At 39.8% G+C, this 26082-nt stretch overlaps 1 protein-coding gene across 3 annotated transcripts in view; it reads right to left on the bottom strand.

Annotated features, from left to right (window-relative positions):
• The window catches only part of KIF26B (kinesin family member 26B), a 319536-nt gene extending 300239 nt beyond the window's left edge, over positions 1–19297 (bottom strand). Inside the window, exons 1-2 of one of the 3 annotated variants that reach the window (XM_088144230.1) lie at positions 17966–19297; positions 16938–17339 (exon numbers count right to left, since the gene is read on the bottom strand). In XM_088144230.1, coding sequence (XP_088000356.1) covers positions 16938–17339; positions 17966–18028 — 465 coding nt within the window. In that variant the 5' untranslated portion in view covers positions 18029–19297. The remainder of the gene's footprint in view (positions 1–16937; positions 17340–17965) is intronic. The other 2 variants (XM_088144220.1, XM_088144224.1) reach the window with 2 other exon arrangements.
• Positions 19298–26082: the final 6785 nt, after the last annotated feature.

Here is a 26082-nt window from a genome sequence, read left to right as displayed (position 1 = left end):
GATATGCATTAAAAGGATAAGGGAAAATAACATATTTTACCAATAAATACTTTACAAACAAACAAACAAACAAACAAATACTTTATACAATTTATACAGCTGCCCATCTCACAAACAAGCAACTCTGGGCAGTGTACAACAGGGCTAAAACAGTCAATAAATACATTAAAAGATATAAAAACCAAACTAAAACAAAAAATTATAGACAAAGGGATGTTAAAAATAATGGAGCCACCTCACTAGTTTACCCATCCCCTAGGGTCCCCAGGCCTGCTGGCATAGCCAGGTCTTGAGGAACCATTGGAAGCTCAACAGTGGTGCGGCCAACCTCACCTCAGGCGGGAGAAGATTCCACAGTGCGGGCACCATACAAGAAAAGGCCTGCCACCTAGGGCCCACCAAATGTTGCACCCTAGGCAATAGAACCCATAACATGCTGTCTCTGCTGGATCTGGTAGAATGGGCAGATGAAATTGGGGAGAGGCAGTCCCTCAAATAACCCGGTCCCATGCCATGAAGGCCTTTAAAGGTCAACATCAGCACCCTGAATTGGACCCAGAAACAAACTGGTAACCAATGCAGCTCATGAAGCAGAGGTGTAACGTGCGTTCTACCAGAAACACACATAACTGCTCATGCCGCATTTTGCACCAGCTGAAGTTTCTAGATACTCTTCAGGGGCAGCCCCACGTAGAGCACATTGCAGTAATCTAACCAGAAGATAATGAGGGCATGACTGACCGTGAGTAGGTCCCCTGATCCAGGAATGGGCGCAACTGGCACACAGTACGAAGTTGTGCAAAGGCCCTCCTAGCCACGACTGCCACCTGCTCATCGAGCACACGTCATGAGTCCAGGAGGACCCCCAAGTTGCGCATAGGGTTTGTTTGGGGCAGTGCAACCCCATCCAGTACCAAAGATGGTAAAGTTCTAGAACCAGAGGGGCTCAAAACCCAAAGCCACTCAGTCTTGCAAGAGTTTAGTTGAAGCCTGTTGTTCCCCATCCAGACACCAGGATAGGACATCCACAACATCGCCTAATTCACCAGGGGTGAATGTACAATTATCATCATCATACTGTTGATACCTCACCCCACAGAGATGGATGAGCTCACCCAGTGGTCTCATGTAGATATTAAATAGAGAGGAGAGAGCACTGACCCCTGCGTCACCCTACATAGCAGGGGCCGAGGGCGGGATCTCTCCTCCCCAATTACCACTGACTGGAACCAACCCCGTAGAAAGGAGGCGAACCAGCACAACATTGTGTCACCCACTCCTAATCCTCTGAGTTGGTCCAGAAGGATACCATGGTGGATGGTATCAAATATTTCAGCCTTTCTGTTAGGAAAAAAAAAATGACATAATTATAGTAATACCTGGATCACTGTCTTATATTAAGATCAATCTGTGTCCTCATTTTTGACTCTGCAAATCTTCTTTTGCAACAAATGTAAAAAGAAATACCCTTGTTTACACACTGAAGCTGATGCATCACATTTTAATTCTGGCGAACATTGGCAGGAATAGACCAGATTAGCAAAACTCTCCACATGCTTAATTTGTAGACAGCAGACACACTGCTGACACAAAGAATTTTTTTTCTTTTTCCTATTCTGTATTACTGCTGTCAAATTCCCACTTTGGTGGATTTTGTCCCATTGTCCAGGAAGCTTCCAACAAAATGTGTTTCTATGAAATACATACACAACACACACACACACACACACAGAGAGAAACTAAACAAATGAGTTTAAGTGGCTGAATAACTTGATATATTACAAGAAGATTTTGAACTGGTTAAAATGGATGAAAACTAGCAGTATATTAAAATAAAACATATTTTGACCATGCAATTGGACCTGACACACTGACAGTCTCTGGGAACCCTAAATTGTTATTATTACTGGAAAATAATTGACTCTTATAAGCAGTTAAAGAATATTACTAAAATAGATACTAGCAATCTGCAAAAATAAAGATTTAGAATGTCCCATATTGACAAATAAATTAAGTAGAGTTTAAAGAATGTTAAACATGTTGCTAATGCTCTTTGGAAGAGACCAATTCAACCCCTCAGAAGATCTTTTTTAAAAGTTGGTTGCCAGCCAGTGCATTCGGAAAGTATTTGGACCCCTTTCACTTTGTTCAATTTTGTTATGTTGCAGCCTGATACTACAATCATTCAAATTCTTTTTACTCATTAATCCACACTTAGTACCTCATAATGACAAAGTGAAAACAGAATTTTAGAAATGTCTGTAAATTTATTAAAAAGAAAAAACTGAAATATCACACGTACTTAAGTATTCAGACCCTTTATTCAGTACTTTGTTGAAGCACCTTTGGCAGCAATTACAGCCTCGAGTCTTTTTCAGTATGACGCGACAAGCTTTACACCCCTGGATTGGGGGATTTTCTGCCATTCTTCTTTGCAAATCCTCTCAAGCTCAATCAGGTTGGATGGGGACCATCAGTGGACAGCCATTTTCAGGTCTCTCCAGAGATGTTCAATAGGGTTCAAGTCAGGGCTCTGGCTGAGCCACTCTAGGACATTCACAGAGTTGTCCCTAAGCCATTCCTGTGTTGTCTTGGCTGTGTGCTTAGGAACGTTGTCATGTTGGAAGGTGAACCTTCGGCCCAGTCTGAGGTCCTGAGCGCTGTGGAACAGGTTTTCATTGAGAAGATCTCTGTACTTTGCTCCATTCAGCTTCCCCTCAACCCTGACCAGTTTCCCAGTCCCTGCTGCTGAAAAACATCCCCACAGCATGATGCTGTCACCACCATGCTTCATTGTTGGGATGGTATTGGGCAGGTGATGAGCGGTGCCTGGTTTCCTCCAGACATGACACTTAAAATTGAGGCCAAACAGTTCAATCTTGGTTTCATCAGACCAGAGAATCTTGTTCCTCACAGTCTGAGAGTCCTTCAGGTGCTTTTTTGCAAGCTCCAAGCAGGCTTTCATGTGTTTTGCACTGAGGAGAGGCTTCCATCTAGCCACTCTGCCATAAAGCCCAGATCGGTGGAGAGCTGCAGTGATGGTTGTCCTTCTGGAACTTTGTCCCATCTCCACACAGGATCTCTGAACCTCAGTCAGAGTAACCATCAGGTTCTTGGTCACCTCTCTTACTAAGGCTCTTCTCCCCCGATTGCCCAGTTTGGCTGGGCGACCAGCTCTTGGAAGAGTCCTGGTTGTGCCAAACTTCTTCCATTTGAGAATTATGGAGGCCACTGTACACTTGAGAACCTTCAGTACAGCAGAATTTTTTTTTGTCGCCTTCCCCAGATCTGTGCCTTGCAATAATCCTGTCTCTGAGCATTGCAGGCAGTTCCTTTGACCTCATGGCTTTTGCTCTGATACAGTATGCATTGTCAGCTGTGAGGCCTTCTATAGAGAGGTGTGTGCCTTTCCAAATCATGTCCAATCAATTTAATTTACCAGAGGTGGACTCCAATTAAGGTGTAGAAACAGCTCAGCAACAGTCAAGAGAAATGGGAGGCACCTGAGCTAAATTTCAAGTGTTGTTGCAAAGGGTCTGAATACTTAAGTACATGTGATATTTCAGTTTTTCCTTTTGCATACATTTGCAAACATTTCTAAAATTCTGTTTTCACTTTATCATTATGGGGTACTGAGTGTAGATTAATGAGAAAAAAAATGAATTTGAACGATTGTAGTATCAGGCTGCAACATAACAAAATTGAAAAAAGTGAAGGGGGTCTGAATACTTTCCAAATGCACTGTATTTGTGTTGGAAATGTAATACATCACTTTTTATAGTAAGGGAAATGGGAGCCAGGAAGTGCTGTTCCTCAGTCATTGATAATTAGCCTCCCCTTGGAATTAAGGTTCTCCCCAACCCTCTTGAGCATCTTAACCCTCTAGTTAATTGTTGCCAGTTTGCCAGTCTTTCATTTCAACATAACTGTTGTCTTCTATTTTTGATTTTGGTTATTTATTTTTTCCATTACTATTATAACTATTATTCTATATTATTTACCAGTTTGATTTTAATGGATATTTTAAAAGGTTGTATGGCATGTTGTTTGTTTTGTCTGCACTGCTGTAAACTGCCCTGGATCTTTATTGATTCGGCAACAAATAGAATGAATGAAGAAACCAGAGGAGACTAAGACTCTCATAAATTGGGTGTATTCTGTAGTTGTCCCACTTTGTTAAGATGGTTTTGGAACAGGAAATGAGTTGTAAAGATATAATAGGGATGTTTAACTATAGAACAAAAATACAGAATTTTATTGATAGATGAAGAACTTTGGATTTATCACACACAGAGTGTAGCAAAAAACCTGCCTTGTTTTGAGGGAAACATACTGCTATTCCAAATTTAAAACACTAAAGGAAAGTGTTCAACCATGCCTTTGAACTGGCTCTTTATTAATATAATGGAAAGATGGACCAATATCATTTTATGTAATAAATGTGTTTTTTAAAAACTGAATTATTTTATCTCTATAATGTATTGTGTTACATATATTATTTTCTCTTTGCCTTGTTTTTTTCCATGTTTCGGTTCCTGTTCATAAACAAAAATACACACAAACACGATTTCTGAGCAATTGTCAAAGAGAGCCTCTAAAGAATTTGTATGCAAAAACAGTGCATGAAAACCTTTTAGAAAACCTGAAGCGGAAATTCAGTAAGTGAACAAATAAACTGTTATCAAAATTACTTATAGCATTATTGCTGCCTTGAATATGTTGACATTTTGGTAATCCCAACATCACTGCAGGAAACAATTTGATGAAAATGCTTGTATGCTGCTGCAGTGTTAGAATGTGCTAATCCTTCCAGGGGGACAACTGGGAACGATACCACCAATATTAACCTAATTTAGAAGACTTGTTAACTCTTAATAGGATCCATTACAGAAGGAGAAATAAGAGTCACAGCTTCCAATTTTCTCCAGCAATGTTCCCCCCCCCCCTTTACTAGCCATCAATAAACAAAAAAGGCAAAAAGACAGTAAAACTGCCTCTAGAAGCATGGCTGGTTCCGCAGCACTTTGCCTTAATCAGCGCAAACTAGCTGGGAATTATGGGCATTGACTTCCCCACTGAACTAGAGCAGTGTTTCTCAACCTCAGCAACTTTAAGATGGCCCAGCTGGCTAGGGAATTCTGGGAGTTGAAGTCCACACATCTTAAAATTGCTGGGGTTGAGAAAGACTGAACTAGAGGATGCTAATTTAGAAAAAGATTTCTCTGCAGAATGAAACCTTATTGGACTTTTGAATGAAAAAGCCTTCCCTGGTGAAGGGAAGAGAAACTGGGAGGCAGCTTCTGAAACTTGAGATGAGATTCTATTTAAGTATAGACATGTGCGAATATTTACTGCAGAGCAAAAATAAACACAACTATAAGGGCAGATTAACCAGCAGCTCATCAAAAGATAGTGGTTCTTGCAGGGATAAAAGTTGCGAATAGAAACTCACTGGCTGACTTCGGGCAGTTAATGCCCTACCTACTTCACAGGATTATTGCTGGGATAAAATGAAGACTACTCCCCCACCTTCTTTCTTTAAGCTACCATGAGCTCCTGAAGATATAAATCTAACAGTTAAATAAAAATAAATAGGTAACTGAAAACAAAATATATTAAGCAATCTTTCTGAGATTCTGAATGCAAATGGGAAGATCATCTGATTAAATAGTCCCTTGCATCAACATGCTACCATAATGAAGAGGAAAATTCTAGCTGGCCTCTCTTTCTGACATATTCATTATCTTTCTCTACAGAGTGGTACATTTCTTGGCCTTTAGTAATTTTTGACATAACCAACATTAACATTCAAAACAAGTGTTCTGTGTCTGCATGTTAAAATGATATAATCCTACGTACAATCAACTTCTGTATGGCTCTGACATGTAAGTGAAGACTAACATATTACAGAACACTCACACAAACTAATGAGCTCATAGTGGTCACAAGACTTTCAGCTACTTCCTTGAGATACTTAAATTTTGTTCAGCCTGTTTTAAATTGAACTGGCTCAATTCATAATATATATTTAGCCTTTATTTTATCAATGCTTCAAACTGCAGTACAATTCTCTCCAAAAATGTATCCCAATTCATACATATAGGCAAAAAACTTAAATTTGTACAAAAATATGGGGGGAAATTTAAAAAATGATTATTTTACGATGGAATGCATTAAAAATCATGTTAATTTCTAGATGTATTTTTTTAATCAAAGAAATCAGAACAGCATGGATTAGGGAGGAATAAATGCAAAAACTGGCATGGATTTGAAATTAATTAATCTCCACTGCCATGTCATTCTGTTCTTCGTGTATTAATTGCTAGGGGAGGGAGAGGAAGAAGAAACTGAGTCAGAAAAGGGAAGGCCTGAAAAAGGATTAGAGGGAGGAAGGAGGGAGGGAAGAAAGGAAGGAAGATGTCATTAGGAGCTCTTTAGAAATGAAAACAGAAATGGGTTGTTTGAAAAGGGACATTTGCTAGACTTAATGTATAAAAAGGAAAATACCAATGGGTCTTCTTTGATCACAGAAAATAGGAATAGAAAATAGGACCCTGGGCACCCTTGTGTTATAAAAATAATAGATTTCATGCCAACTAATACATTATGGGGCAGGTCTAACAACGTCTAGTATCTGTGATAGTCACATTCAACAAATACTGAAACCAGGCTGAATAAAAATCCATGACATAATGGTTGAGTGCTCTGCAAAGAAAGACACAGCAAGCTGTCACTCTGTTTGGTTGTTTGGAACCACCCCAATCATCTCGCATTCCAAAAATAATCCAGGATATTACTGCTGATGCAGCTGACTCTGTGTGAATTCTTCACCCCCCAATACAAAACTATCTTGCTTTTGACAATCCATTAAATTGGGCAGGTTGCCCAGTATATAGTGCTGCTGACCCAGATTTGGGAAAGATCATACGTACATTCAATGAAGAACAAAAAAATCATTATGGAATAATTCTTCAGTGAAATTCTCTTCTTACTCTGGAAGCCAAATGTTAACCATTTTCTAATGAAATAGAATGTAAGCATTTAGGAAAGGGGTTTATTTGATTCTTGGAGAATTTAGTAGGCACTCAGAACTTTCAAATATTCTCAAAAGTAGCTTTACAACCAGTCATGGGTATGTATTTGGAAAAAAAATATCCAAAGCAGTGCCACAACCAGATCATTAGCATAACATTTTTCAAGGGGAAGAAAGAAATTAAAGTAACCAACAAACATTAGAGTTTCAGCCAAAAGAGGATGCATACTTCATACAGAATACTCTAGAATATTCTACACAAATCTTCTCTATAAGGACTTATCCACAAAGTCTGCCTCAGAAGGAACATGCTCCTGTAACCATGAAGGGCATACAGTATTTTCACAACAGACTCCCCATCTGGTAGCCAGCCCACTTCTGAAGTTGGTTGAGCTGTTTTCCAGCATGCTGCAAGTAGGGTTTTCCATTTTATGCTGGCACTATGCTCCCACCTGGACAATCCATGGAGCCACTGGGGATGGAGGATCTGCTGGGCTCCAAGTGGCCCCACTGGCTCTCTGCTTCCATGTTCATTTGTGCTATTGGTCCCAGGGACACCAGACTATTTCTTTTATATATCAATTTTCTTCTGGGGAGTAGGGCAGGTCAGAGATCAGGGTTATCAACCTCACACAAAGCCAAATGGAGGTCTTCCAGGATGGGAGGAAAACACGTTACACAAACATGTGGCAGACAAATATAATACTTTACTTCAAACATTATATTTTCATGGCTCTTTAAAGCAGATGCAAATATGCCAGTGCGTTTCAAGAGAAATATAAAACTAAGTCCTTAGCCTGATAAGAAGGTTAAGAATAAAACATTGCCAGGAGGCAAAATTCTTGTATTATATTTTTGCTTTACCTCTACTCCCAATATTGCCACATCCTATAGCATCCTATTTCCAAAAAATAAAGATGAGTACCCAGTCAAATATTTACAGGATTTGGGACAACTGGCTATACCAGCTGTAGTGATGGGAGTTGTAATCCAAAACATCTGGAAAAACCCAGATCAAGGAAAGCTGGACAGAGATGTAACCTAATCAAATGTTCTTTATAAAAACCCCACTGACTTTAGTAATCATAGCCAAAAAGGTACAAACTGAAAGTGTTGCGATGGTATTTCCTATCAAAAATATTGTTTAAAATCATAAAATATTTTTCTGCTGCAATAATACTTATTCCAATAGAAGAGAATACTTATACATAATACTTATTACTTGAATAACTTTTATTTTAAGAAGAGGCTTTAAAAAGCATTGTGAAGGCAAACGAATAATCTCTAGATTAATCAGTTGGCATATTTGCAACTGCAAAATATTCCGTCCATAGTTTTTTGCTTTGGTATTATGACCTATTCTGCAATACAAAAGACTGGTTATTGCTGCCTAAAGTATTATAGGCTTAATCCTCTGAAATGCAGACAAATTATTGCTCCAGGCTATTTAAAATCACACTACTAATGCAATAATTCTATTAGGATTAGACTGATTTGGGATGAAATGATTAGGTGACTAGACTTTTGCACTACAAAATTAAGTCTCTGTAAAATTTGGCTACGTTCATTCACAAATTAAAGATCCAGATGAACATGCAGTTCCATTATTCTGCCATTTGCTAAGCTACTACTCCATCTCAGCTAGGAATATCTCTAAGTATCCACAAGTGGGAAGGGAACAATCTTCCATTATATTAGCAACTGAGTTTTTTCATTACTATCTATGTTGCTTACTACTGACCCTTGAAATAGAACAACTAAATAAAAAATGTGCAAGCCTAGTTGGCTTGAGGCTTCCCCAGGCTGCATGTGGCATTTTGAAGGCCACCTGCCAAATGTGGGAGGACCAAGACCAGTTTTAGAAGGCTAAGTAGGAGTTTTAAAGGGGAAAATGGGTGCCTTCAGCATTTATGAGATGAAGGAATCTTTTTTGCACTTTAAAGCCTCCCAAACCCCTCAAAAGGTAAAAGAGGGGGCCAAATGTTTGCACCCCAGCTAGACTTGTAAGAGACGGTACAAAAAGGAAGCTGGGTCTGCCTGTGGGTTGGGGTTGTTGTTGTTTTTTTGTACTCCTGGATGAAATAAACAGTGAATAAGCAAAATTATGAAAAAAATTAAAACTGAGTGTGGATTTTTTCCATAATATATCACTTCTTATAGGGCAGTGTTCCTCAACCTTGGCAACTTTAAGATATGTGGACTTCAGCTTCCAGAATTCCCCAGCCAGCATGGGGACAAAATCAGACCTCTCCATCCAGCATGTACCCTTGGAACTTTGTGGAGACAACACGCAGCTGAGTGATAGAACAGACGCAGTGTTACCTCCATTCGGTGGACAGCAATCCTACATGTACCAGTTTTCAGGGGAATAACTGCAGGGAAAAGATGTCTCTATCTTCTGCAGAGGAATCTGGTTGGCCATTGTGAGAAACAAAATCTGGGCCAAGATGAGCCTTAGCCAGATTCAGTAGGACTCTTCTTGTGTTCTTGTAACAGCTAAGTCACCACCTTCGTTCCTCCACAAAGCAAGTTAACTGAAGAACAACTATGGCTTAGCTTCTTGTTAAATATATTTTTCACTGAAAACACTTTCTATCATGTACATTTATCAGCAAAAGAAAAAGAATGCATATTCCTTTTCCCTGAAACTCACCAGGGGATAAAGTTGAAATAGTTAAACTAAGATTTGGACTTCTGTAATTAGAGGTTAGCTTTGTGCTGGGTAACCGTAGCTCCTAAATTCTCCTCCTGTTGACATATTGTGAGTGGATATTTCTTGTTAAAGTTAATGTTCCATACTTCAGTGATAACTATGAGCTAGTCAAATGTACCCTTGTTCCAGGTTAAGCATTCATTTTTCTGTACAAAATATAATGCCTGGCTGCATAATTTCACATCTAATGATCAGTCAGATCACAAAACAATAAAAAAGCATTTGGTTCGCATATACTCAAACTTCAAAGTACATAGCAAGATACACATGCAGTATGTATTTAAGAAACAGTAAAAGTTATGCTATTCATACATCTCATGGATTTTTCATGTTTTTTTGCAATCATACCTTCAACTATACAAGTGAAGTGCATTTTAAACAAAGAATAACTGCAGTATCTAATACATATATTGCTGTCTAGGTTTATAAAGGACTTTTGCTGACAAGTTATTAGAGCTAATGAAATTTCTACACTGCTCTCAGCAGGAGTCAACAAAAAGACTAAATCAGATGGATTCGCAAATGATGAATGGGCAAGAACATAGACTTGAGTATTCTTTCAATAATTCTACACAATTCTCATAACTGTGTAGTGGCAGCAGCATGGTCAAAAGTCTCTAGTTATTCTAAATATAGTAGGTCATAAACTTAAGTCAATGAAAATATTATTACTCAGCAGCCTTTCCCTCTTCAGGGCTCCCCAGATGTGCTGGCTTATAACTTCCAGATTTTTAAATGAGCATAGCCAAAATTATTATATGAACACAACTTCTCAGAACTTTGGTTAACTAAATACTACCCAATGTTTTCCTTGGTCCATAAAAGAAGAACATGTAAAACATGGTATCTTGGACAACCACAACAAAGTGCATCAGGAAAGAAGAGGAGTGCAACACAGCCACGCTACCCCTTTTGAATAAAATCTGAAATCTTATAAAGTCCCACTTCTTGTGACTTAATATGGGGGGGGGGTCTAACTATTTTGATAATTTTCAAGTCATTTCTAGACCTATCGTATGCCCCCCCCACAAATATAGCTGTCATTTCGATTTCAAGGATTCAACAGATCTCAATATTTTTAAATCATGGTTTCTATAATTGTTTTGCTTCCATTTGCACTATATTATCAAGATGGCTTATATGCTATTTGCCCAAAGTATTTTTTCTGATGATATTGCTCAAGCCAAATTCCCCAGATATGTCACTGCCTAGAATGAAGAAACAACTGTAGATCTTTAATCCACACATTACATAATGCTCAGATCCCCAATGCAGCATTTGCAGGAGCCAATGTGTCCCTTGACACCCCTTTTGGTGGACACCCAGGCCCTCCAATTCTCTACTATGTACATTTTTTACCATTTAAATTGTTCAGAAATCATTAAAAAAATTAAACCTGTCAAAGCACCAACCTCTAGGATTCTCTATTATTTTGTAGAAGCCCTTGATTTCTATAAATCCCAATTTTATGAAAAAATAGAAACGCTGAACAGCTGCTATCCAGTGCATGATTTATCAATGTCCCCACTTTCCAGACAAAAGCAAGGGGAGGGGTTGATAATGAGTAACCTAGAACTTAGAGCGGAAATAGAATGGAATACCCTTCCCACTTTCCCTTCCAATCAATGTATTTGCATTTGGGTAATTTACTACATACATTATGGCTGCCATATTGTGGCTACAGAAATCTAGCATATTCTACAAGGACACGGAAGATGGCCTGGATGAATAACTTGCAAGCAGCTTTTAAAACCAGACATCTTTCAAGAAAATTCTGGCTTAATATTCATGAGTAATTATTCCCACCTTGTTCCTTCCACAAATACGAGTGGCTACAATACCCAGAATCTTCCCAGGAAGAAAAAGTACAGTCACACATTTGAGGCAGGGTTCCTGACTCTTCATTCCCAAACAAGCCAAAAATCAGAAAGCAATTTTAACCATAGCTTTAACAGTGATTTGTTAGGAAGAATGCAGATCAAAATTCCTGCTAACACTCACTCCTGGGGTGACTACTTATTACAGTTACTCCTACACTCTTACTATTTTGTGCAAATAGGATACTCATGACTTTCAGACATCTCTAACAGTGTTTTCTTTAAAAAAAATTTTTTTTTAAGTTTATAGATATGAAATGTATGCATTTCTAGGTCACTATCACTACATCATGTAATATTCTGCATATATTCTGCATCTATGTATGCACATTAAATGAATCTTTCCTAAACTGGGATCCTCCAGATGGCTACACTAGCTGGCATTTCTGGGAATTCCCATCTCAATGCATCTGGAGGATGCTCACTTAGCAATAGCAGCACTATTTTTGGTGCTCAGTGCCTTCAGGCAGATTCTCAGTAACTGCTGACCCAGCAAACCTTATGATAAATGACCTGCTTTAATGTTGCAGCCACAGGTTGTAACTCAAAGGGACATTTCTTTAGATTTAATCTTTATTTATGTATGAATTGACATATATGAAGATACCAGCTCTTGGATGTTGATAAAAGATATAATCAAATTTGCTGTGCAAACATGGAGCATCCCACTCAGAAATTTAGGGTCATCTATATTTGATTTCAGAGAGTGCCATAAACAAACAGTGGTAGATGTAACTGAACAAACCAGTGTTAGAGAACCTTCAAAAGCAGTATTTTAACTCAATGCCTGTTGATATGAACCACCAAAAATAATCTCTTGAAGTACATGTGTAAATATGGCCATTTGATAACACTTGGGCCTGACATTGCAAGCCTACCAGCAATCTGTCTCATTCATTCAACCCACTGGCTCAACACTTACAAGGTTACTATGGAAGAGAGCAATGCTTGCAAGAGTCCCTAATGAAGTTCTTGGACTTGTTAAACCTTTTATGCAATGCCTGTCATACTCCGATCCTGCTGCCTTGAAAGGCTAACTGCAGTGGGGGGGGGGTACATTTCACCAAACTGCTCAAGATCCAATCCAAATAAAGAACCAATTGTTCAGATGATGACATTACACATGCAGAGCTCTTCTCATAATCCCCAGAAAACTTCCCCCACAAGGTTTAATTTCTAAAATGAGAGTTGCTGTGGTTCATCCCTGACTTAAAGCCATGCATCCGGTTTTGGAACCCCTTCCTGTAACTAGAGACAACAGAAGTTGGCAACCGGTATGTATTGATTTGAGGGAATTGCATTCAATATATACTTAATGCCAGTATCTTTTTTCCATTTTCTGTTTAGGTTTACAAAAGCAGATGTCCTCACCTCAGGCCTGGTGCATAGATGGCAAAAAATAAAATAAATGAAATTACTGTCTCCTGGACTATAAACTTCTAACTGCAAGTCAGGTATGCCTTCAAAGCTCCTAGATGTTAAAATTCTAAAACAACTGGAAAAAAAAGAAAACTGAACTTCAGGGAGACATTATAATCAATCCTGTTCTCTGCTCTTACTTATATGTACATCTCAACGTGTTGCTCCCAATCTATGGAATACTACTCAGAGACTGTATTTAAAGAGTTAAGATATTCTTATTCAGCAAAGCTTTGGGTACATTTTATTCACAGGAATTCTGTTTTTAATTCCTTATATTTCATTCTAGATTGTAAGCTGCTTTAGGTGTCCTATTGGCAGAAAGGTAGGGTATAAATCAAAATAATATATAGTGCTATAGAGAAGCATTAAAAATATGATTTGTCAACCTGCAATCCAAAGGGGTGAATAAACTCTAAGACTGCATTTGTAACAGGCTTCAAAATTAACTGTTAATTCAAACTGGAATATATTGCCCTTCACATAAAGGAACAGAAATTAATTAAACTGAGGTAAGGCAAAGCACTCTACATTCAATCACCTCAAGCTTGCTTCAGAGCAATTCCATTTTCTTAGCTGTGTATAACATACCTTCATCTGAACTGGCTCCTAGTTCCCCTTAATGTGCACTCAACAGCAGGAGTGTGAAGACTTTGTTTTGTGCTATCATTATAAACTGTGCAGTGGCATAACTGACCACATGTTCCTGAGTGACATGCGTGAAGTTTACCATGTGTATGTATCCTAGGAAACAATACATTCTCTAGGTTTTTGTATCCTTATTAGATGACAATCTTTGTAGTCCCAGATAATAAAAGAATGACAGTTGAAGAAATCTCAACTGAATAATATTAACTATTTTTCTCATGTTCTGTAACACTTGCCATTAAGTGAGGAATTTGACAATTGATTTATTTTGCATATGAGATAATTACAGAAATAACAGTTTCAAAATAGTATTCTTCTATTATATCCAGAGTAGTTTAGCTACTTGCTAAAAACCAAGGTTGAGCAGTCATCCAAAAGCAAGAAATTGCTGACTTTGTAATATGACAGAACTGGAAGGAAGAAATTAGAATTGAAATATGTATAATCATCCATAATATGTAGTAAGTGTATATTATAAGGAATATTATATATTAAAAGGTATGTCATGAGAGCTGTTGCTCCTGTGTTCTACATTCCAAGAGATGAACATACATTGATAAGGACAATGCAGGATCTTTTTATCCATCTAAGCAACGTATATTAGCCATGTATACCAATGCTCTAGATTTTCATCAGTGTCAGATATTGCAGTTATAATATGGCTATAAACATGCCATTACTTTCTGGCAATGTTTGTTTTCCTTACCCCCAACCCAGAAATCACCTTTACTGCAGACATTTATACCAGTACTTCAGTCTTCTCTAACCTAGTATATTCCAGATGCTAGCTCAGAAATCTAAGAGTTGCAGTCTCAAAATATTTGGCAGACACCAGTTTGGGAAAACTGGATTTGACATTATTTCTCCCAACCTATTTTGTTTGCAGACGCACAAGTCTCAGACGCTGTGCCTATCAGTTTGGATCCAAAGATTTGTCAAAAAAATGTGTTTCAGTGGCTTTTCTATGAGCTCTTGTGCAAGATTCTCACGGTGTCTCACAGTAAGCATCTCCCTAGATTCAGTAACCGATTGTATCACCTTTAGCTGCAAAAACTGTAACCAATGCTTCCTATAGTTGATGATTAGTTCCTGATTGATTCAGGTTAACTCCAACCCTAACCATAATCCAAAACCCCATCTTCTTTAACTTAACTTCAGTTATTTTGTTTTTGATTTCAAACTTCTTAACCTACATTTCATAATTAAAAACAAATCCCGTAATGGTATCAAAGGCATACTGTCTAATTGCATGAGAAATTATAGTAAAATATGTCAATGTCACAGAGAAACAGTGATAGAAAAGAAGGCATTGTGGCAGAAACGTTATTAAGATAGATTATAGGACAATAAACTAAGATAATTTTTAAAGGGTAAAATTATACTGGCAAAATGAACTGAGTAAGTGATGCTCTCAGTGGCCATCATTATCACTATTAACTGTAAAATGAAAAGAAACTTGCACAACAGATATGTACAATACAGAAAATATGATAAGTCTACAATCCTATTATTTTTCTAGATTGAAAAATTCACAGGAATGGTGATGGTAGCCATGAAATAAAGAGATGTCTGCTAGTTGGAATCAAGACTGTGATAGATATACACAAAGTATTAAAATGCACAGTCATCATACTAAAAAAAGTACCTATTTTCAAGCCCAACTGTAGAACCCAGTTCAGAAAGCTGGACGATTAAAAAAAAAAAAAGAAAGAAGAAAAATATATGCTTTTGAATTGTGATATGGAGAAAACTGCTGAGAATACCATGGACTGCTGGAACAACATACAATATTAGATGACATATAACCAGATTGTTCACTGGATGCCCTAAAAACAAAGCTAAAGCTTAAATATTTTGGACACATAATGGGAAGGCAAGAGATAAGACCCTGATACCTGGAAAAATTAAAGGCAATAGAAAAAAGGCCAACAGAAGACAGGTGGCTATGTACTATCACTGATAAAACAAGTATGGTCTTACCAGAATGCAAAGAAGCAGTTACTGGAGGACAATCCTAACAAAATGATATTGGCTGACTCACAAAAGCAACTGAACAACAATGTCCACTGAATTCAAATGGACACTGAGGAAAAGATTAGTCTAGAACTTTTCTTCCTGACAGCTAGATTCATGTACTAGATTTGTGTAAAATGCAAGGAGGTTGCGCATCCAGGTAGATAACACCCGCCCCCACCACACTGTCTCATTAAGACTCAGTCCTTATCATTTGACTACTATAGATTTAATGAATCTAATGTATCTGCTACAATCACACATTGAATTCAGAACCAGCATTCACACTATCAGGGTTATAGAACAACTAAACACAATTGTTGGAAGAGGCAAAACTTAAGAAGGGGATGTTTAAGTCTGAAGCTCTTGCAAATATGGAGCTGGTCAACTTGCCAATGGAGGGTTTCATTGTTCAGTATTGAGACCAAAAATCAGCATAAGGTAACTGTAGACTGTGGCTTCCATTCAAAGAGAAGATTGTGAGAAATGGTAACTTGTCCAGGGCCACTCCAGGGTTAACCACAGTCACTGCACATTGACAACATTTCTGGTAAATTCTTTATCTCTTGGGCCATACTACAATCACCCACATATGCAATAAATATGAGCATTCACATAGTAGCTAAAGCCAACTAAGGTTCGTGGCAGGGCTGAGAAACCTATGGCTTTCTGGATGCTGTAGAATTACAATTGCCAGCTTCCTTTGTTGGAGCCACTGGGAGGTGTAGTTCACAACTCTTCTACACAAGTTTGTTGATCTTCAGGGCTCACACTGCAACGTTAAATCACATGTGTCTAAGACTAAAGGGCATTTATAAAGAAAAACAGGACTTTCTCCCAACTAATATTTCAAGCTTTGGACCACCTGTGCTCAAAGGGCTACAGCCTTAGTGACTGCGGGTCCAAGACACTCCTACTCCTTCTACCACCTCCGACTGGTCCTTCAGCCCTGACGTTGGTGATCAACTCGGGTTCTCAATCATCAAGGTCACGAGAATGCCGTGACCTGCAGTCCGACCCAGCTGGAAAGCGCACCAGTTTGGGCAAGGCTGCTCTTGCGAAACCCAGATCCACTGCGCTCCCGCCTTCCCCGCTTGGATTTCTGCCTTGCCGTGCAGGCGAGCGGCCTGGGCTCCTCTCCAGGTGGGCCCCCCTCTGCCCTAGACCGCCCACGACAGGAGGAGCGAGGGCAGGGCGGCGGCCACCGCTCCCCCACCGTCCCCGCTCCACTCACCTTGGTCCCGTAAGGCCCCGGGATCAGCAGCTTGAGCGCCTGTCTCTTCAGCTCCACCAAGCGGGCGTTGCAGTTCTCACACCACACGCCGCGATCGGAGCCCGGGGAGGAGCCTCCTCCGCTGCCGGAACCGGGCGAGCCGGTGCCGAAGCCGGGTGAGCCCCCTAGTGACCCGGGAGAGCTGGTGCCGATCCCCGGGGAAGCGGGGCCGGGAGAGCCGGTGAAGGAGCCGGGAGAGGAGGTTCCCGACCCAGGCGAAGGGGTGCCGGAGGAGCCCACCACAGAGCCTGCTCCTTCTGGGGCGGGGCGGCCGCCGGACCGGGACTCCTCGTAAGCTTTCCTGTACCAGCTTTCCGGCGAGAAGGGCGCCGCGGATTTGGTAGGGGAGCAGGAGTCGTTCACCTGAGCGGAGGAGGAGAGGGGAGCAGATCAGTGGGGGAAAGTGGACAGCCAAGTTCATCCATCGATTAGCCAAACCCGGGACGGAGATGAGCGATCACAATAGCCCCACGCAGGCGAAAACGCCCCACCTCTCCCTTCTCTGATTTGGGCCCCCACCGGAGAGCGATTTTCCAAACAAAATGGGGAAGGGGAGGTCTCCTATGCGTACGCCTTCCCAAGGAGCCCAGATGAGGGACAACTCTCCTCTCCCCCCCCCCATCACTTGCCCTTCGCACAAGTCAGGACTGCGTGCAGAGACCCTGGAGGATGTATTGTGCAAAAATCGCTACCAAACAGAGGCTCTCGAGCAATGCCATGGAACCTGGGGCTGCAAAAGTTAAGTCGTCCTCTACAGGCACCGGGAGTCTGCAGCTCAAGGGAGACGAACCTGCCCAGATTTATTTCACGCAATTTTCTGATGACGGAGGAGACCTGGCTGACTCGTATACCAACTGCACCTTGATTGGAAACATGCCGCTTCATAGGCGGGTTAGATCCGCTTGCAAGGCTACAAGGCAACCCTTTTGTGTAAAAACGCAGACAGGTCTCAAGCATCCTCGTGTGCCCTGACTTGAGGACTAACTTACCCCATATTTCCTGTTTCGGGTGGTGACCGCAATTCGCTCTTTATTCCCAGCCACCGAATTCATGATGATCTTTGTGCACGCGGGGGAATGCCTTGAAAATGTATATCCAATAGGGAATCTCCAAATCCGATAAGGTTCACGCCGGCTGAAATCAATTGTGCGTGGGTGCTTTTCTCCCGTCCCCCTTCTCCCCCCAAAATCCTTGAGCCCCCAAAGCCCGAGCAAGCCTCAGACGACCAGAGCGAGGGTCCGCGAGAATGTCTTTGCTTCAGATCTCCTTTTTGTCCTCATTGTCTTCTACCTCGTTGAGCTTTCTTTGCGCAGAAATCCAGAGGGTCAGCATTTTCCCTTCCCGATCGCCCACGCCAGTTGCCCCCGATAACCATTGCCCTCCAAGGTAAATTTTAGGAAAGGCGAGAGGAGCAGAGAGCTGGGTGTTCCTCGAAGCGGCGATTGCTCCGCGACTTGCCAGTGCGGGAACTTGTTTCCTTCGCCAGGGTTTGCAACTGAGTTAAAAGAAATCGTCCAAAAATCTCGGGATCCAGACTCGGGGAGGAGCCTCCGAGTTCCTTGCAGCCAATATCTTTCTGGCCATTTTTGCCTGACAGTTTTGCAAAGGAAAAGAGAAAGCGCTGGCTAGCTAACGCAGCACGCCTGGAGCCGTGGAGGAGCTGCAAAGCAGCGCGTTCAACGGCTGCCTTTGAAGGTTTTGCAAACGGGGCCGGCGCGTAACTGCAGGCGGCTTGCGACTCTTGCTTGATCTGCAGAGATCATTTGATTTGCCGCGTCGCTCTAGTGGCATGAGGGATTTAAAAATACATTTTTAAAAAAAACCCTCCCTCTTTAAGACGAGGAGATGTCCTTGTCTCCATCAAAACAGCGGTGCATAGTTAATATTCGGAAGAGCTCCTGCATGAGATGGTAGGTCTGCTGAGTCTTCTGCGTGTGCAAGCTTGAAAGAAGTAGGCAGCAGCGTCTGACACACCTGTGACGGTCTCCAGTCAACGCTCTCTCTGATATGGTAGTGGCTGTTAACGTTATTTTTGCAGTAGACAAAAATGATCAACAAGAAAACTTACAAAATCTTAAATATGGGGGCTTGTCCCTTTTGTTTTACTTTTACTCGTCTGATCAAAGAAGAAATTCTACACAGCTTTTTCAAACTATGAAAGACAATCACATTTCTACATAGCTGGCTGGATGTGCTGCTTCAACTAGGGCAGATTCCTATTTGGTTAAAATGCACTCAGAAGCATTTTTGAAATTGTTACTGCATAGCTTTCCCTCTCCCCACCCATGCATGTCCCCCAGATCCCTGGCCAGAGAGAGGGAAAGGCCTTCGGTTACCAATGGCCATTTTGATGGCAGATGGAGGCAACCCGTCTTACCTAGATATCTTCAAATATTTTGTAATACATTTTCTTTGTTCTGGATCCAGGATGTAATCAAGAATAATTTTGGCTATGTGAACATTAGGGAGCCATGGATAAAAAAATATGCCTAGAGACAGAGGGAGGGATGCCCTACAAGACACAGCATTTCTGCCTTTGGAAGCTTTTCCCTTGCGTAGACCTTGGGTGAGGTCCACATCCCATTATGTGTAATCATGAGAACGAGAAAGACTGTGTGAAAATTCAGAAGCCACACAAAGCTTGAAATTCTCAATTATTTTTTCCACCAAATCTGCATGGAATACTAACAGCCTTGGGTAAATGGGAATGATGAATTGGTTTCCAGCCCAACCTCTTGTGTTAGGGTTGTGTAATGTCTGCTGCATTTATTTTTTCCGTAGGCAATCAAAGCCTTTAGGCCCATCTATGCATTCCAGTGGTCACATGGAACATATCTGAAATTGCTCCATTTGGCACCTGTTACAATATTAATGCTTAGCATTTATATCACTTCAGTTTTCAAAGCACTTCATGCTTATTATTTCAGTGATCGTTATAGGCAACCTGGTACATTCTTTACGTTTTGGATGTAGCTCCCAATTTCTTGCTATTGGTCATCATTAGGTTAGAGGGATGAAAGTTGATTTCCAAAATATCTGGAGGGCCCCAGATTGTCTACAAATAGATTAAGGTTTAAGAGAGGGTTTGCAAGCTAGTGAGATAACAGAAATACAATTTGAACCATAGATTTTCAGCTTCAGTGCCTGGTCTCCTAGTTATTGTACTACAGTAGATCCCATGTTACTGGGTAGGCACTTCTGAGGAATTAATTCACTAGGGATCAGACAGATTTTTCCCATCTAGGAAAAAATGGAATTGCTTTTGGTACATTTGAAGTGGTATAGGAGAAGCAAAATCTATGGTTTATTAAATGGTGGCCTAAGATGTATAGTACTTTCTTAGCAAAAGATGACGGTTGTTCAGTTCCATAAAAATATATGATATTGTGATGAGACATACAAAGAAGGATCAAAATGATCCCTGCACAAATGATTCAACCAGTCTTTCCCAAAATGTTAGTTGTGTCTGGGAAATACATAGAAAGAGCAGATAGAAATTATGTTTCCTTAAAGGTTAGAACTGTAGATAAGGCTGACAAGTAGTAGGATGAAGACTGAGCAATGTCATTAACAACATATTCATTCATTGCTACTGGGTGTCACTGTGCTTTTTTTAGCCTTCACCAATGGATTTCAGCTCTCAAAATTTCCAACCAGTACTGGATCTAGGAACAAACAGTGTTATGGATTTAATTGCACTCTTGCTTCAGCTCCTTGGAAACTTTAGTCTGGTGACTGCTTTGAAAAGCTAGATTCAAGTGGGACTTGAGCTGTTCAGTTGTAATAGTGTAAAGTGCAACAACAGATACACACAATGAACACAAAGAAGAGATTTTCTATAGTTGATTCTGGAGTCAAACCACCCTAACATTGATCATGCAGACTGCTATGCAGATTGTCCTGGAAGCCACCCATCAAAATACAATCAGAAACCTTACCTGCACATGGCACATATATGCCAGATTGTACAGTAATTCAGTAATTCAGCCCATAGAAAACCAGAAATAAGTTCTTATATACATACATACATCTCCATGATATAAAAATTGACTTCCAAATGTGTGCATTTATATAGCTATTGTTCTGTTTATTTGAAATATTTATGACCTGCCCATTTCCTAGAAGACCTTGTAGCAAATCAGAATCCATGCAAACAAGGTAAAAACCGTAAAGCAAGTAAGATAATCAAGTTGATTAAAAAGGCAGAATGATAAACACAGTTATAAACACATATCTCTGATAGGCACTTAAGAAACAAGAGGCATGGTCAATCTATATACTAATGTCAAGATCAGCCTGGCCACCAAAAGAAGGATCCCTTCTTACAAGCCTAAGTCCTCACAAAGCATGCATCTCCCAGCCTTTGGTTGACCCTTCATCTGTCCTGCCTGGATCCTGTGAAAAGTGAGCCTGAAATAGACCCAGAAAATTCAGGCATTTTGCCCTAAATCACGTATATGGGCAACTTGCTGTTTTTGTGGCTCTGGTGCCCTGTCTGATTGTGCCTGCTGTATATTGACACATCTTTTCTGCAGTTGCAAAATTTGAAGCATAAAAGGATGTGTGCCCTAACATAGGCATAATGTGGTTTTAAAAATGGAGACACTCCAAAAGCAATAAGAGATACCAGACTACCAATATGTCTGATATAACATTGCACCATTGCGACCCTTAATCCCCACCTCCAACCCACAGAAAAGTGTTAAGTGTGCCCCTCAACATCAAAACATTGCCAGTCCAATCTAAATGGGTTGGATTGAATGCAGAATTTTATTCCACCAGCAAGAGCATCCCCAAGTGGAGACTGAGTCAAAATGTTCCAATAGGCAAAAAGTGAGATAGAAGGCAATATTCAACCTCCCTTTACAGCATCATTGCACTCTCTGGTCTGGAAAAACCATAAACACTAGAGCAGATTTTGGTAAGCAGGGGCATTTCTACCATCCCTCCTTGTACCTCATGAAATTAGCGGTGAAGCTCAACTCTGTTCAAAGCCTCCTCTTCCCCCCCCCCCAGTTGAAGGGACTCTTCCCAATGCTTTTGTTGGATCCATCCCTTCCTTTTCCTTCTTGCTAACAGTGGAGACCGGGATAATACAATATAAAAGAAAAGATAAGTTACTATTGTTGTCTGGCTCTTCTCCTAGTACAATCACTGAGAGCCAAAGCAGGCATGTGCCATGTATATTATGGTATATAGCCTTAATTGGCTTGGATCAGCACTTCTCGTGAAGAACAGGCAGGCTTGCTTTGTTCTTCATCAGCCCTTTAATTAGCACACAGTTAGATGCCCCTGCCAAACTGCATCTGCTGTGTTAGGGATTGTCAGAGTGTGTGCACTGGTATGCTTAGTCATGGGAGATTAGAGACATGTGAGAATCAAAGGGGGGTGGGCAACAGATTGGCCAGCTTGCCTGTAAATTCCAATTTGCAGGGTACTGCCTTGTTACACACCAGGAAGCATAAGAACAGCAACATCTTGCTGTCCGTGAGCCCCAAAAGTTTGCCAGCAAGGGATAGTAAGGATTCATGACTCCAGTTCCAACATGGTCAATCAAGCAATATTTTACAGCTGACTAATAGAGCAGAAAGCAGAAAGTAAAACCCATTTAAATATCAGGTAGATTCCATCATTCAGAAAAGACAAATGCTTAAGGGGAACTGAAGCATCTGTCTGTTTACCCAAATACACACAGACACTCACACATCACCCAAGTATGAGAGGGGAGAGATTCTAAAAACCATTAATTATAAGAAACATTAATTATAGGACTCCATTGGGTAATTTTGCAAGATTATGGGGGGATAGTGAACCAGGGTTTATCTAACTGAAAATAGTAGGATCATTTATCACCTGTTTAGCTCAATAGGGAAAGCCAAAACAGAAGCTACAAGTATAGTGTCTTTCAAGTGTCACATTATTTAATCTGTAGTATTCTGGCTGTCAGTTATGGCTACAATGGATTGTTTTATCAAATGTTTGAAGCTTCTCCTGGATGGAGCCTTCTTTATGTCCTTGTTGTAGCCTGTTGCCAGTTTCCGTGCCAACAGCAGCCACCACTTGTAGTGTACTGTGCTAGAATGGAGACCTCTATCTGGTGATTTGTCATACAGTATACACTTTGGTAGAAATGCTCTGACGACACTCCTTGGAGCTGCTTCCAGTGGTAAAGCATGACAACATTAATATGCAGGCTAGATGTAGATCAGAGTAATAGTTCAGAAGTGATGATAATTTAGCAGTGGCTTTCAGCCAATAAAAACACTTGAATAAGCTTTTTGTTTATGTAACCACTTTTTGATCATATATTCTAAACAAATTCAAGACAGTTAATAAATTAATATAAAAACAAACTAGTATAATTAATAAGATCAAAGGAAAACTTAAATGTGCTTATCAAAAGTATATGAATATAAATTCCCAGATTATATTTAGAGGTTTTTTATTTAGTACCCTTTTGTCAGAACCTAGTTTTGCATGATAATTTGGCCCAGCTTCCCATTCACCAACTTAAGAGTAAGAGATGCAAAGAGGACCTCTAGTGTTATTTTGAGATTTTTCCATTCACTAGGGAGACAATTTATTCTAACAGGCACCAAGGTGTAATATATGACAGCTGTGACCCAGCTTCTGCATGATTCATAGCTATATGTTCTTCAAGACTTGGACCCCTAGAAAGAGTGCAAATGAAATTTTTAAGGACAATTCTTTGAATACCCTAAGGTGTTTTGAATGTCTTCTATGCACTGAGGTGGGACTGAGATTGATCAAGGCTCAGGAATGGATGCTTACTTTCAATTATTGCTTAAAATTAATTTTTTTTAAATTTTAACTCCCTTGGATCTTCAAAATAATTATTGTTCCATTTGGCAAAAAAATGGAAACTTTGTGAATATGGGCTTGCACCTGAATATGCGGCCATCGTGATGTACTATATGGTTAAACCATTAACCAGACAAAATATAATGAATACTGATTATCAAAGAGTTTGGAGTATGATTATCATTTCATTAATTATGATGATCATTTGATTAATCTGGAAAAAAGTAATATGTCCTGCAAAATATCTCTCCAACTTAATGGATTCTAGTCACTGGTTTTATTCTGGTTCCTTTTAATGCTTTGCTCTCTCTGCCCTGCTGTGTGGAAGATCCTACTCCTAAAGAGCATTTGCTCAAATTGATCAGGGTAAGTTGAAACAGGAGTGTATGGACCTTTACATGACTTATTTTTTATAAACATTTCCATAAAGTATTTATTACCTCTCTTTTGCTTAGGATTCCAGACAGGTGAGGTGGATTTTGCTTATACCTTTTGTTTGATCAGTGTCCAGCATGAACAACATATGAGCAAAGATCTGTTCAAGAGCCTTCGCTATCTGCTGTACGTGGTTAGAGTCAATTTTTTTCTCCTTTGCTTTGACTTGTGGTTCTAAATCTATTTTTCTCAATTGTATAGCTGTTTTAATTTTCTAGTTTGTTTATGATCATTAGATAATTATCAGATAAAGCAAGTACAGTTGCTTTTTGATAAATTGTATTTATCAAAAAGTTGTCAGGATACAAATCTCAAGCTTATATTCACAGAACTGAGAATATATTACATGTATCCCATTCATCCACAGGAGCTTAGGAACTGCTTCTCCACAATGCAACTCTATACTGTGGATCGGTGAGCACAGCAGCTAGATGGCTTTTCTTCAGTCCCTATCCATTGAGAGGGGTAGTAACATAGACATAATATTCAGAAGAACCATAGTTCTATCTGTGTCCTATTTTTGCCATGGAACTGAATCTATATAGTTGCTTCATTCCTCTACTGTACTCCCTGACACCCTGGGAATATTCTTGTTCTGAAAACAAGAACTGTGTGGTATTATAGGTAAGAATATTATAGTATAACCTGTAATCGGTATGTATTCTTTACAAACTGCGACTATTGTCAGTCTTCTAAAGGTGGTTAAAATGCCAGGCTTCTCCTATAGCCTGTCCAGGGCCAAACCAAATAAAATTCCCAAAAAACTCCAACTGTACTTACTCTGTAGCCAAAGCTCTTCCATTTAGCATTGGCTTTCAGCTAATCTTCACAGGCATTTCTGAACTCGATAGCACTAGCTAATACCTTATAATTGTTTTCAGCAAGACAGTTCTGTTTGCCTAATTGCAAGATGATTGAGCTTGTGAGGGGAAAATGGTAAAACTAAAAAGGCAGCGTATTTGTGCCATTAATATAACAAAGGTTTTTAATCTCAAGCCGATTCCCAGAGAGAGATTCTGTGGGATGTGAGCGGCCTCTGGTGGTACAACTGGGACAAGACCAATAGAGCTATGACAATACAGTATAATTGATTCACTATTGATTCAAGACTGTGCATTCCATATGTGGCAATATTGCAACAGGAAAAGGCAGACAGGCATATACAATAATGTTAACTGAAGCAACAGTTTTACAAAGGGGTAAACAATCATATTAGCAGATAATGATGGAATGATCCTACACTCTACTGGTTTATTCTGTATTTATAAATTTAAGACAACCTTCTAAAATTCCAGATACGTTAGATTTCAACTCTTGGGTAGTCCAACAACTCAAGAAGGTGGTTTAGAAATATTAAAACAATCAACAATAGTGGTCCAATCAACACACTCAATTTTTTTGTCAGTGTGTCTGTATGTGTGACAAATAGAATACATTTCATTTTTGTATAATGTTAAACCTTTCACAAATTCTTTCTTTGCTGGGTGCCTAAAATAAAATTGATAAGTTGATTCTCTTGCCCTCTTATCTTCCAGTTAGGTGATCACTTTGCCCTGAGAACGAATTTTATCTACATTATGTTGCCCAGCGAGTGAATTTCATAGAAGAGATTTTAGGTTCTTTAAAATACTGCAGAGAAAACAGAACCATTGTTAAAGTTAATATAAATCTACTTTGTTTGGGATTTTCACATGGCAGAAGCCAATTTAAGGGAAGGAAGCAAGAAATGTGTAATATTTTAATTTGTGTTTGCATTAGAGGAACATACTTTATCAAACACATATTTCTAGATAGCTACCCACACTGAATTGTATTGTAACAAAGACATTTGTTCTGCTAAGTCAGAGGC

This window comes from Python bivittatus, unplaced genomic scaffold (assembly GCF_059951505.1).
Source record: "Python bivittatus isolate LINGU-HERP-01145 unplaced genomic scaffold, Pbiv_v1 ctg000020_np1212, whole genome shotgun sequence".
NCBI lineage: Eukaryota > Metazoa > Chordata > Lepidosauria > Squamata > Pythonidae > Python > Python bivittatus.
This window is presented reverse-complemented; position numbering and strand designations above follow the sequence as displayed.